This window comes from Perna viridis, chromosome 6 (genome assembly GCF_037379345.1).
Source record: "Perna viridis isolate PV_CMFRI_1.1 ecotype Kerala chromosome 6, ASM3737934v1, whole genome shotgun sequence".
Lineage (NCBI taxonomy): Eukaryota > Metazoa > Mollusca > Bivalvia > Mytilida > Mytilidae > Perna > Perna viridis.
This window is the reverse complement of record NC_142450.1, coordinates 15,555,448-15,567,823: the sequence shown is the minus strand read 5'-3', so window position 1 is coordinate 15,567,823 and position 12,376 is coordinate 15,555,448. Positions and strand designations below refer to the sequence as shown.

Genomic DNA, 12,376 nt, shown 5'->3' with positions numbered 1-12,376 from the left:
TGTAATCAACAGCTTATACTAGACAGTCCGGTATTTAAAAATGTCTTAAATCTGTCAAGCAATTACATTTTTTATGTTTAATCAATAATCAAGGTATTTTACAAGTATGGGTGAACCTGCTAACAAGTACGTCATTGTCTCTAAGATGTTATGACAGGGTATTGAATGTGTTAATTATATTGTCGCCGCTCCGCTTTAAACTTCGATCATCAAGACATAACTCACAACGAAGAAACAGATATCATAAATATTAAATGACCTTATATCCGATGGTACAGCATCACTTTCTACTTCTGCATCTGCCTCGGTTTCCTCTCACGTAAATTGTGACATTTTCCGTCATCTTTTAGTTTGTTTGTTTTCTAAATAAGTAATTAACACGAATGCAGCAAGGATCGGAGAACTGCAATTGCATTGTTAACAATTCGGACGACATGACGATAAGGCCCCAGAAGAAATCGACATACCGTCATATTCCACATAGTGAAAAACCGCCACATTTAGTGGCGCGAAGAAATGCGCGTGAAAGGAAGCGCGTACAGGCTGTCAACAATGCATTTTTGAAATTGAGGAAACACGTGCCTTGCGAAAACAAACACAAAAGGTTGTCGAAAGTGAAAACTTTACAATTTGCCATTGACTATATTGTAAATCTTCAAAATATGATAGAGGAATATGATAGATCTATGGCTGAAAGTTTTGGACAAAGAATGATTGATTATCACGGAAGCAGACTACACAATGGGCAGGCGATTCAAAGATACATAACTTCCTGGGCCGAAGATGGCAGCGAGGTAATTTTGTTTTCCGTTTTCAACTTCTGGGTGAATATTTTTTTGTTTTTATTGTATACATAAAAAGAGATAGTTAAGTTTATGATAAGAGATCAAGGATATGTATTAATAATTTTGATAAATTACTTCATTATTATATTCACTAAAACAGATGTTTCAATAAACAAAAATATACTTTAAGCTTAAACATTCCTTTTATTTTTTAAATATATCAGTTTCATATAACTTTTGAATGTCAAAAACAGTTCTGAAATAAAACGTGCTCAAAACTTGCTTAAAAAAAGAATAAGTATTTAAATAAATACGATATTTCATTTCACTTTGGCGTCTGTCTAATATTCAAAGATTCAAGATGTATCATACAAAATGTTATATTATTAATTTATTTTTTTTACAAAATACAATACCATATTTTTCTTTATACAAACATGTTTTTTTTTATGTAAATTTGATAGAACATGGTTTATATTTCTTTAACATAATAGAAAACAAATTAAGTAATTTCACCTTTGAATATTTTCTGCTGCAATCACAAATTTTGTCGGTACTGACAACTTAAATATTTCAGATAACAAATGAATATTTACGAAAAACATGCAATACCTAAAATACATGTAAATAAAATATTGATTATATCGTTATTGCAAATTTTCATATTCTGTACACGTGTTCAAGAAGTAACCGTTCATGAGCAACAGCAGGATAAATTACATAGGACGATCTACCTCCAAATATCAATTTCTACAAGAAGTACTCAAAACCAAAACTTACGGAATAGGAAGCCAACTCAAACAGCGAGAGGTTCTAACATGTGCATATAAGGAGTGAAGCCTCAGTATTTTAGATATTTTGAAATTTGTAACACTCCAAATTTTAATAAATAAAATATGATATGATTCGGGGGTAGGCAATCTAACATGACATGTAGCATAACAACATATAATAAATTTCATCTGTTTCTTTCACGAAAAATGATTCCCAAAGGGATCGGTGTATGATCAACATTATTACATGTATATAGATTGCAATAAATTATCGAATGATCCAGGTGTAATAAATTCGACGAATAACATTGTCACGTGAATTAGATTTTTTAAATTCATTCTCAGATTTTCTCCGACCAAAACGTCACATTAACTTTATTTGACTTTATTAAGGTTTTTAAAAAGTTACTTACAGAGGCTCCAATAAATCATTTTTTTTTATTTGAAGACTGCTGCTGTTCATTGCATAAATTTTAAAAAAAAAAAGAAGACAGAAGCGGGAATTTAAAAAAAATTACTATCTGTCAATTTAACAATACTTAAAATGTGGGATTTTAATGGAAATTAACTTCAAATCAGTATCGCTAATATCTGAACAAAATCATTTGATGGAAACTTAATTTTAACCAAGAAAAAGGAGATGGGAATACAGTTATCATAATAAAATATCAATTTATATCATATATAACTCGTAGGTATTCAGTTTAGAAAACTTTAAAGTAAAAGTTGTCGCCTGAAAACATGGCAATGTTAATCATTTAAGGATTGTTTTCGAGGTTGGAAAGAATACTGTAAATAAACAACCGTGGGTCGATATACGCTGAATAAACTGCGAATGTTATGTCGTACCGTAAACCGACCAAAGTCGTTTATATGCAATATTTTAACCATCATTTAAAAACTATTCTTTTACCTTAATTGAAACAGTCAACAGAAAAAAAAATGTGACCAAGTGAGGGTCGATAGCAATTAATGGCCCAAAGAAAACATGAATATGGAATTACTTTTAATTCAGATGCAGAAGAAAAGATCTACAGAATATGAACAAAGAGACGCATATATATATATATAAATACGCATACGAAACAATTTAATTATCAAATATATGCAAATTATAGAACATTATTGCAAATATTCAAACAAATAACATCAATCAGATTGTATTTGCATGTTCAAAACAGATTGAACACATAAATAGAGCACAACTCAACAATCAAGCAGTTAAATGTAATACCCACAGTTAACTATAATACTACACAAAATGACCATTTAAGTTCGTTATAAGTACTCACTATAACAAGGTACCTTAGCATCAAATCAATTAAACTGACTCAATGATATTCAAAATCAAAATAATAAAAAATTAAAATGAAACTTGGTAAAAACTCTAACTTGCAAAATGCCAGTACTAATAATGAAAAGTTTATGGAAAAATGAACAACATAAATACCTTATCTGCTGGCTATACTGCTTTCGAATATGTACATCTTGGCCTTCTAATTCCATATTGAAACACTGTACAAAACTCTGAGTATTTATACCAAAATAAAATACTACTAACACGAGTGGAAAATTAAGACATCCAACCCCTAAGTATAATTTAACCAGTAACAATCAGTGAGCAGATTTTAGGCAGAATGTGAAGTAAATGCAAAATGCAATGAAGCGTATAGTAACTCGGACCACTGTAGAGAACAGATCAAATGTAAAGAAATGAAATATAATGGAATACATAATTATTAAACTAATGAAAAATCAGCTTGTTCACACAAACCTAACCAAATAACCAGAAACAAGAATTGTTTTTCTTGACAGTAAAAATCTGAAAATCAAAACTGTCAACGTCTTCATTCGATAATATTATTAGCGTCATTTGTAATTTATATGCATTCTTTATAATATTGGGATACCATAGATGTAGTTGGTAAATATACGAATACGAATACTTATTCATTTTCTAAAATTATAACATACATACAGAGAGTATATATTACATATTATTGACTAACGTTCGAATATTAGCCTAAAGATGGTAAAAACTGCCAAAACAATGCAAAATACAAAAGTGCGCCAATACGGGAATTAGCCGTCCAATACGACATTACCCGTCCAAAACGTTATATTGCCTTTGTTAAAATTCATTGGACTAGTTAGTGAACAAAGTTATAATTGCGTAAGGTTTTCCATATTGACTGAGTTTTTGCTCATCGGCTAGCCAATATGGAAAACTTTACGCAATAATACTACAGTACAAAAACTTACATTACTATGTACGTGGGAAAAAGTAATATAGATAAGTATTAACTTGGAGGATAAACTTTCACGATGATTAAATTAACATATTTGTTTTAACAATACTAGATATGTAGATTGAAAAATATTTCAAATTTGTATGTGCAAGGTCTATATTAAAATATATATATATTAATAGGACAATTAATTGGAAAGAGTGAGTAACCAAAATATTATCACGAGTGCCGAAAAACGACTAGATTTAAAGAGTGAGCGGAATTTGTTCCGCACATGAGTTAAATATATAAATGCGTTCTTGGCACGAGTGACCATATTTTGGTTATTCACGACAACCAATTGATTATTCTGTTTATTATATAGATTTCCTCGAGTATGCGTTGATATTTTCAGCATAAATTTCAAATTTTGTGAACGTCGAATTGAAATTACCGAATTTATTTCATAGTGTGAATTATCGAAATTTACTGCACTGGAAACATTCAATAAGACACTGCTATCTATATAATAAAGATATTTCTTTCTCTCATTTATTAAAGCTTTACCTGTAAAAAATAAAATGATATTCATCACCAATGTCACCAGAATTACAAAGATTGCATTTTTTATCATTTCTTAGTATACCCCGCTACATGTATCTATCTGTTTCAACAAAATACCAAGTTAGATAACTCGAAATGGACAATGTTGCTCAAGAGTAATCAAGGGAACCAAGGTTGTAGTGGTAATAAAAAAAATGTAATCCATTGACAAAGACCAGACATGGAAAACAAAAATATAAAAACAAAGAACACAAAGTTACTAAAATCATAAATACAAAGTAACAAAAGCAAATGAGCAACTCGATCTCCACTAAAAACCGGGAGCATGGACCAGGTGCAAAAAGCTTAAATACGGGACGTTCGGAACAAAGGGTTGTCTTATACGTCGTCTGCAAATTATGAAAAAGGTAAAAATAAAAGTAGCAAAAAGCGAAAAAATGAGAAATATTTCGATCAAGTATAATCAGCATAGATTGAAGCGGAGACTATCGACTATACACTATAGCTCGATCCTTCAACATGAGCATAATGGAGATTTGGGTATTACAATCACACATTTAAATGTAAGTGGTTCAACAGATGAGATTAGATTCCGTATATTTTTCCCCCCTGTGGATCGCTATCCTTGTCGTGGTAGGGGGGCTTGCGTGCCTTAGTGATCCTAAGAGCTATGCCAGCTGGAGTTTTTTCTCCTGGTAGGGTTACCCATGCTGGAAAGGTCAAAGGTTAGAGGCCAGACTAAAGCGATCCGAACATCGACCGTGGGCCCGGTGTTTAAAATAAAAAGTGGGTTCACCTACTTGTTTGCCGTGAGTTGCAACCCGTGAGTTATTGGTGGGCGAGGAGGTCCTAGTGGATGAAGGTCGTATCTAGACTCCAGTCGTGACGTAACCCCCGTGTCATCGATGGCTGGATGATCGAGGATACGGCTGTATATGCCACTCGGCTCTTAGGTCATCTAAACGGGAGATCGGATGGACCCGGTTCGATCAATCGGCTGGTCACGCCATGCCCTTCATTTGTCCACCTGCTTTACTGATGGCATTTTGTTAAATCCAATGTTTCCAAGATTTTCAAAAGCTTACAAATGGCAAATGAAGAAGGCGGTGGCTCATGGGTCAATCGAGTAGTACGCTGTCTATGCGCCATTGATAGATACGCTCTGTTCGAGTATGTCGTCTCTGGAATCCCTGATGCTATCTGCTGGAAATCCGTAGAGTCCTAGCATCGCCCGTGTTGGCACTCGGTGGCGGGTGGGGAACAGAGACGATGAAACTTACTAAATTTTAACATGGCGACAAAAAACAACGGGGAGTCCAATGTTTCTTATTCAAAAAAACGAAAAAGTGATGTCTGCAATTCTTCTGACGAAAGTGATAAAAACTGGCCAAGATTTATTGTAATTTCTGCAAAAGATAAAGACAAAATTGTTAATGACCTTTCTCCTTTTTTAATACAGAAAACTATCAAGGGTGTAGCTGATGATGTTAAAGATACAAAGAAAATAAGATCAGGAATTTTAATTGAATGCCTCAGACCTGGCCAATCATCAAATTTGTTAAAATTAACCAGGATTGGTGACCTTGATGTGGTTTCATCTGCACACAAGTCACTAAATCAGTCACAGGGTGTCCTTAAATACCGGGGTCGAGACCTCGACGCCTTGACTGATGAAGAGATCTGTGAGGAACTGAAATCACAAGGCGTTAAGTCAGTGAAAAGATTTACTTCTCGACGTGCAGATGCAACCACACCAATGAGAACAATCCTGTTAACATTTAGTTCCACTTCAGTGCCATCTCATGTCTACATTGGTCCATACAGGACAGCTGTCAGTCTGTATATTCCTAACCCACTTCGGTGTTTTAAATGCCAGAAGTTTGGGCATGGAAAGGGCCAGTGTAGAGGAAAACTGTTTTGTTTCCGATGCTCTGAAGAAGGACACGAGGGAATCGACTGCAGAAAAGATCTGAAATGCAGAAACTGTGAGGAAGCTCACATGTCATCATCTAAAGATTGCCCTCTTTATAAGAAAGAAAAAGATATTTTAAAGATAAAAACTGAAAACAAAATTTCATATAGTGAAGCTCGCCAGAAGTGGTCCCTTTCCAACAATTTTCTTGCATCTGGCAAAACATCTTATGCTAGTGTTGCAAAGCGTGCTTGTCTGTCCTCGACTGTTGAGGTGCAGACGATCATGAGTTGGAAAGAGGATATCAATGGTCTTGCCAAACTGCCCACTGAGGTATCCACCAAAATAATGAAACCATCCAAAAAATGTTTAGAGGAAATTAAAAAGGCCAGAGCTAAGAAATCTCACCAATGTTCCCAGACTCAGTCATCCCAAAATTCCGGATCATCTTCAAAATCATCTCCATCATCACAACAGTCATCGTCTTCCAAATCTCAACAGAAGAATGTCCAACCCCCAAAAAAGTTGGGGAATTTCCGTGTAGAGGACTTGGAGAAATCCAAGCCTAGGCGACAGATTGTGTCGCCTGTGGTGTCGGACTCGGATTCCGAATCTGACATGGAAACAACAGATCATGGACTTTGTCCAGGTGAAAACTGGCTGGGTCCCGACCTTGATCAGATTGACCAAACAGATCCTGTTGCCATGAAAAAATACAAGGAGCAGCGCGCTCAGTCAATTCGAATTGACCTTAATGGTGGCACTCGTACTAGAAGGTCATCGAGTCGTGGTCGCGGATCCAAGTCAGAGAAAATATCCCCCATTCGTCACCCATAAAAATGGCCAAATTACTTCAATGGAATTGTCGAGGTTTAAAGGCTAATATTTTGGAATTAACTCTTCTTGTTCAGTCTATTTTACCAGTTGCATTATGTCTCCAGGAGACTCATTTAAAAGAAACGGATCAAATTTCCGTAAAAGGATATACAATGTATAGTACATTTGCTGAGGCAAATGAACGAGCTGCTGGTGGATCTACCATTTTTATTAGGGACAGAGTAATACATAGTTCAGTTCCTTTAACTACCGATCTACAAGCAGTGGCCGTTCGGTTATCCCTTGATAAAACCATAACCGTTTGTTCCATTTACATTCCCCCAAATTCAATTTTGTGCAGAAATAAATTAGTTGATGTGGTTAAGCAGTTGCCCAAACCATTTATTATTTTGGGTGACTTTAATGCTCATAATCCTTTATGGGGAAGTAATCATACGAATGATAAAGGTAAAAAAGTTGAGGAGCTCCTTCAGCAAGAAGATTTGTGCATATTTAATGACGGATCTTCAACGTTCCTTCATTCAGGCAATGGATCGTATTCTTCTATTGATTTAAGCATTTGTGATCCTCTCGTACTTTCAGAGTTTACATGGCGAGTTCATGATGACTTGTGCGGGAGTGATCATTTTCCAATTATTTTGGAGCATTTATCCTCCAAAACGGAGGAACGTCAACCTCGTTTTAAACTTGAGAAAGCAGATTGGGCTTCATTTGAAGCCCACTGTCTTGAAGAATTACGATTAGAAACGATGAAGGATGTTGAAGATCCCATTTTATTATTTAATGAAAGACTTACATCAATTGCTAATAAAACAATACCTAAAACCTCGACAAATCCAAAAAGGCCTAGTAAACCATGGTTTACTGATGAGTGCGACAAAGCGATCGAAGAACGCAACAAGGCCCATCGCCGGTTTGACAAAAATCCTACACCAGCAAATCTGTCAAACTTCCGAATATTTCGAGCAAAAGCTCGACGTACATGTAAACAAGCCAGACGAACCTCTTGGAAAAATTTTGTTTCTAGTATTAAATCTCACACTCCCCTCAATAAAGTATGGAATTTTATTAGAAAAGTAAAAGGAAAAAATTCGAATTCTTCAGTGAAACACCTTAAAGTTGGTAATACCACTCTAACCACCGAAAAAGATATCGCCAATAAGCTAGCTGAAACATTCGCTAAACATTCATCCTCAACTAACTACAAACCGGATTTTCAAAAAATTAAATCATCTGCAGAAAAGACAAAATTAAACTTCAAGTCAAATAATGCTGAATCCTACAACTCTCAATTTTCTATAGAGGAACTAAAATCGTCACTGGCTAAAGCCCACGATACAGCTAGTGGGCTAGATAATATTCACTATCAACTTTTGAAACATCTTCCTGATCCATCTCTACATACACTTCTTGCGTTAATGAACGAGATATGGACTTCTGGTAACGTTCCGTCCATCTGGAAAACGGCTTCAGTTGTCCCTATTCCAAAACCAGGAAAGGATCATACGGATCCTTCAAATTATCGCCCGATCGCATTGACAAGCTGCGTCTGCAAGACTATGGAACGAATGGTCAATGATCGCCTTGTGTGGTTCCTTGAGAAGCACAACTTACTCACTAATATTCAGTGTGGTTTTAGGCAAGGCAGAAGTACTCTTGACCATTTAGTCCGGTTTGAAACGCTCATCAGAAATGCATTTGCTAAAAAAGAACATGTTGTGTCGGTCTTTTTCGATTTAGAAAAAGCCTATGACACGACGTGGAAATATGGTATTTTAAAAGATATATTTGATATGGGGTTGAAAGGAAGACTTCCTCTGTTCTTGTCTAATTTTTTGTCAGATCGTCATTTTAATGTGAGGGTAAATTCGACTTTTTCTGAGGAGAAGGAACAGGAAATGGGTGTTCCTCAGGGAAGTATTCTTTCTGTCACTCTCTTCAGTATTAAAATTAATAGTTTAGCCCAAGTTTTGAAGGACAATATTGACGGTTCCTTGTATGTAGACGACTTTTTGATCTGCTACAGGGGACAAAATATGAGTAATATTGAAAGGCAGTTACAACTTTGCCTCAAAAGAATTGAGCAATGGGCTTTGGAGAATGGGTTTAAGTTTTCTACATCTAAAACTGTTGGTATGCACTTTTGTCGAAAGCGAAAGCTGCATCCGGACCCAGATCTCTTTCTTTATGGTAATAAAATCAAAATAGTAGAAGAAACAAAATTCCTTGGATTACTTTTTGATAGTAAACTTTCTTTTCTTCCCCATATCAAATTACTTAAATCTAGGTGTCTTAAGGCACTAGATATTTTAAAAATGGTGTCCAGTACCGATTGGGGTGCTGATACCTCAATTTTATTAAATTTATATAGATCTTTGGTTAGGTCTAAACTTGATTATGGATCTATTGTTTATGGTTCCGCCAAAAAATCTTACCTTAAAATTTTAGACGCTGTTCACCACCAGGGGTTGCGACTTTGCCTTGGTGCCTTCAGAACCTCTCCTATTGAGAGCCTTTATGCCGAGGCAAATGAACCATCCCTTGGAGACAGACGTTTGAAATTAGGTCTTCAATATGTAAGTAAACTTATGGCCTACCCAGATAGCCCTGCCTACGACTGTGTCATTAATCCTATTTATGTCGACATTTATCGAAAACATGAAAGCAAAACCCCTCCTTTTGGAATTCGAATAAAACTTCATTTGGAAGCAATTCATCTGGAGACCAATGCAGTGACACCTGTTGTTACTTCGAAATGCCCTCCATGGGAGTTTCCACATCCTTCTTTCATTTTTGATCTGCGTGAATATAAAAAGTCCGATACCAATCCTTTATTTTTACAACAAAAATTTTCTGAAATTAAAGCAAATTATCCGGATTTTTCGACGGTGTATACAGATGGCTCAAAAGATGGCGATAGCGTTGCATGTGCTGCTGTCCATGGTGACAGAACTGTAACTGAACGGTTGCCATCGAGCGCTTCCATATTCACAGCTGAAGCTCGAGCCATATTGTTAGCACTTAAATTGATTACTCAATCTAATCTGTCACAGTTTATTATTTGTTCTGACTCTTTGAGCTGTCTTTTGGCAATTAAGAATCACAAACTGAAAAACACTCTTATTTTACAAATTTTGTATTTTATTCATCGACTTCGGGAATTTGATAAAGAGATTGTTTTTCTCTGGGTACCCAGTCATGTTGGTATTCAGGGGAATTCAGTTGTAGACAGGGTTGCCAAAAAGGCATTAAATGAAATAATAAAGGACGTTAGTTTGCCATACACCGATTTTAAACCTTTAATAAGGAAATATATTTTAAAGATGTGGCAGGACCGTTGGGACGGTCTTGAACACAACAAACTCAATTCCATAAAACCCGATCTAGGCGTTCATCAATCCGGGTCGGGCAATCGCAAAGAGCAAGTGGTCATGACTAGATGCCGCATTGGACATTCTAGATTTACACATGGCCATTTGCTTGTTGGTGATCCTCCACCTGAGTGTATCCCATGTGGTTGCCCTTTCTCTATCAAACATGTTCTTCTAGATTGTGTGGATTTTGCCAAGACCAGGCAAAATTATTTTGACTGCGCCAATATGTTTGATTTGTTCAAGACCGTTTCATCTAAAAACATTATCGATTTCTTGCGGGACATCGGTTTATTTAATAAAATCTAAATTGGATACCTTCCTTGATTTTTCAATATTTTAAATGTTTTATCGAAGTTATGTTTCTATATGTATTTTATGTCTTAGGTTCACCTTTTATGTACCTTTTTATATGTAAATAGCTGCTTGTTTTAATTTCATTATTTTATGAAGAGACTTTGATCTTGCTTTTAATATTTTCCTTGCATTAAATGTTCTTGCCGTGATATGGCCCTGGTCGCCGAAACGGCAATAAACAACAACAATCAATCAATCAACCGTATATTTTTAGTAGGGGATGATATCGGGTGCCTAAACAACTAAAATAAGAGACATATATGATAAAACAAATCGCGATATCAAAATCATTATTTAAAGACTTTGAAAATAGGTCGTGCTGAAATGACCTCTTTGAATTATAAAAAGCATGCTACCCCATTTCTTTATAAGGGGCTAGAAAGGAGGATCACAGTGAATTTGAACCGAAAAAAAAACTCATTTTTTCATAATCAACTGTATCATGTTTTGAAAACCTATAATGTTGTGTATACATAGTCTCCGCTTCTGTGTTACTGGTTCTTGAAATCTTAAGTTATCCCATATTTTCATGTTATTGTTGCATTGACTTAATCCATGCATAAAGATATTGTTACGTGATAATTTCTGTTATGCCCTATTAAAGCGAGCTTCCGACCAATACAGAAATCATCACTTATTAATATCATATTACTATAATTGTACTTTTGTTAAATGATGAATTATTGTAGTAAATCTGTCGAAGATATAAAATAATAATCTCCATCATGACATTTAAACAGTTGCTAAATTGTACTGTGTACAAAGGGGAAATCCTGTAATAACGAAAATATAAATTAACATTAATGGCCAAATAGATAAAAAAAAGAATATATTAGTATTCAACTTAGAAAGTGGGAAGAAATTACGGATCTCTGACATCATATTTACATTAAATAACATCACTTTTTAGACTTTATCCTGTTTTGTTTCAGAACTTTGCAAGGACAACTCAGCAGGTTTGGCCGGAATATGGAAGTCTAGGAATGAATGAAATAACATCACTTCCAGATGTGTAATCAAAATCAAAGAGCTTTTAAATTCAGTATTTGATATTGTTGATTGTTTAAATGTGATATTGTTGAACAATTTAGATTTTTTTAACTTACTTAATCATATGTAATATGTATCCTGTATTCCGTTTTGCCAACTTTTGATAACAAGTACATGTATAGAAATAAAATATAATGTGGAACAGCTCTTTTTGGATTTGCCGATAGATAACGACGAAATGTGCATGCTTTTTCAGTGAAATAATTTTGTTTCTTAATTGATTAAAACCATTTACAATACGTATATTTTAAGTCGTTTGAACATTAACAAAAATATAAATAATTAGGTCATTTTATTAACAAATGCTCCAAAACCAAAGAAGATTTTTTTAACATAACAAGATATAATTTTCATAATTGTATTCATACACTTTTGGTGTTTGGATTTAATTTGTCAATTTTCCTTTAAGTACTGCATAACATAAATGACCATAGGGTAATTCTGTATAAAGGAATGATTACTTTTATTTGGAATTACTTTGTTGAGATATATAGGTACA

At 34.7% G+C, this 12,376-nt stretch overlaps 1 protein-coding gene across 1 annotated transcript; it reads left to right on the top strand.

Annotated features, from left to right (window-relative positions):
- The first annotated feature begins 307 nt into the window (after positions 1 to 307).
- On the top strand, positions 308 to 12,162 carry LOC148613827 (transcription factor ATOH7-like). The gene is made up of 2 exons (XM_088587470.1): positions 308 to 794; positions 11,760 to 12,162. Exons 1-2 carry the CDS (start codon positions 384 to 386, stop codon positions 11,841 to 11,843), a joined length of 495 nt encoding a protein of 164 aa, XP_088443596.1. The 5' UTR covers positions 308 to 383; the 3' UTR covers positions 11,844 to 12,162.
- The last annotated feature ends 214 nt before the right edge of the window (positions 12,163 to 12,376 follow it).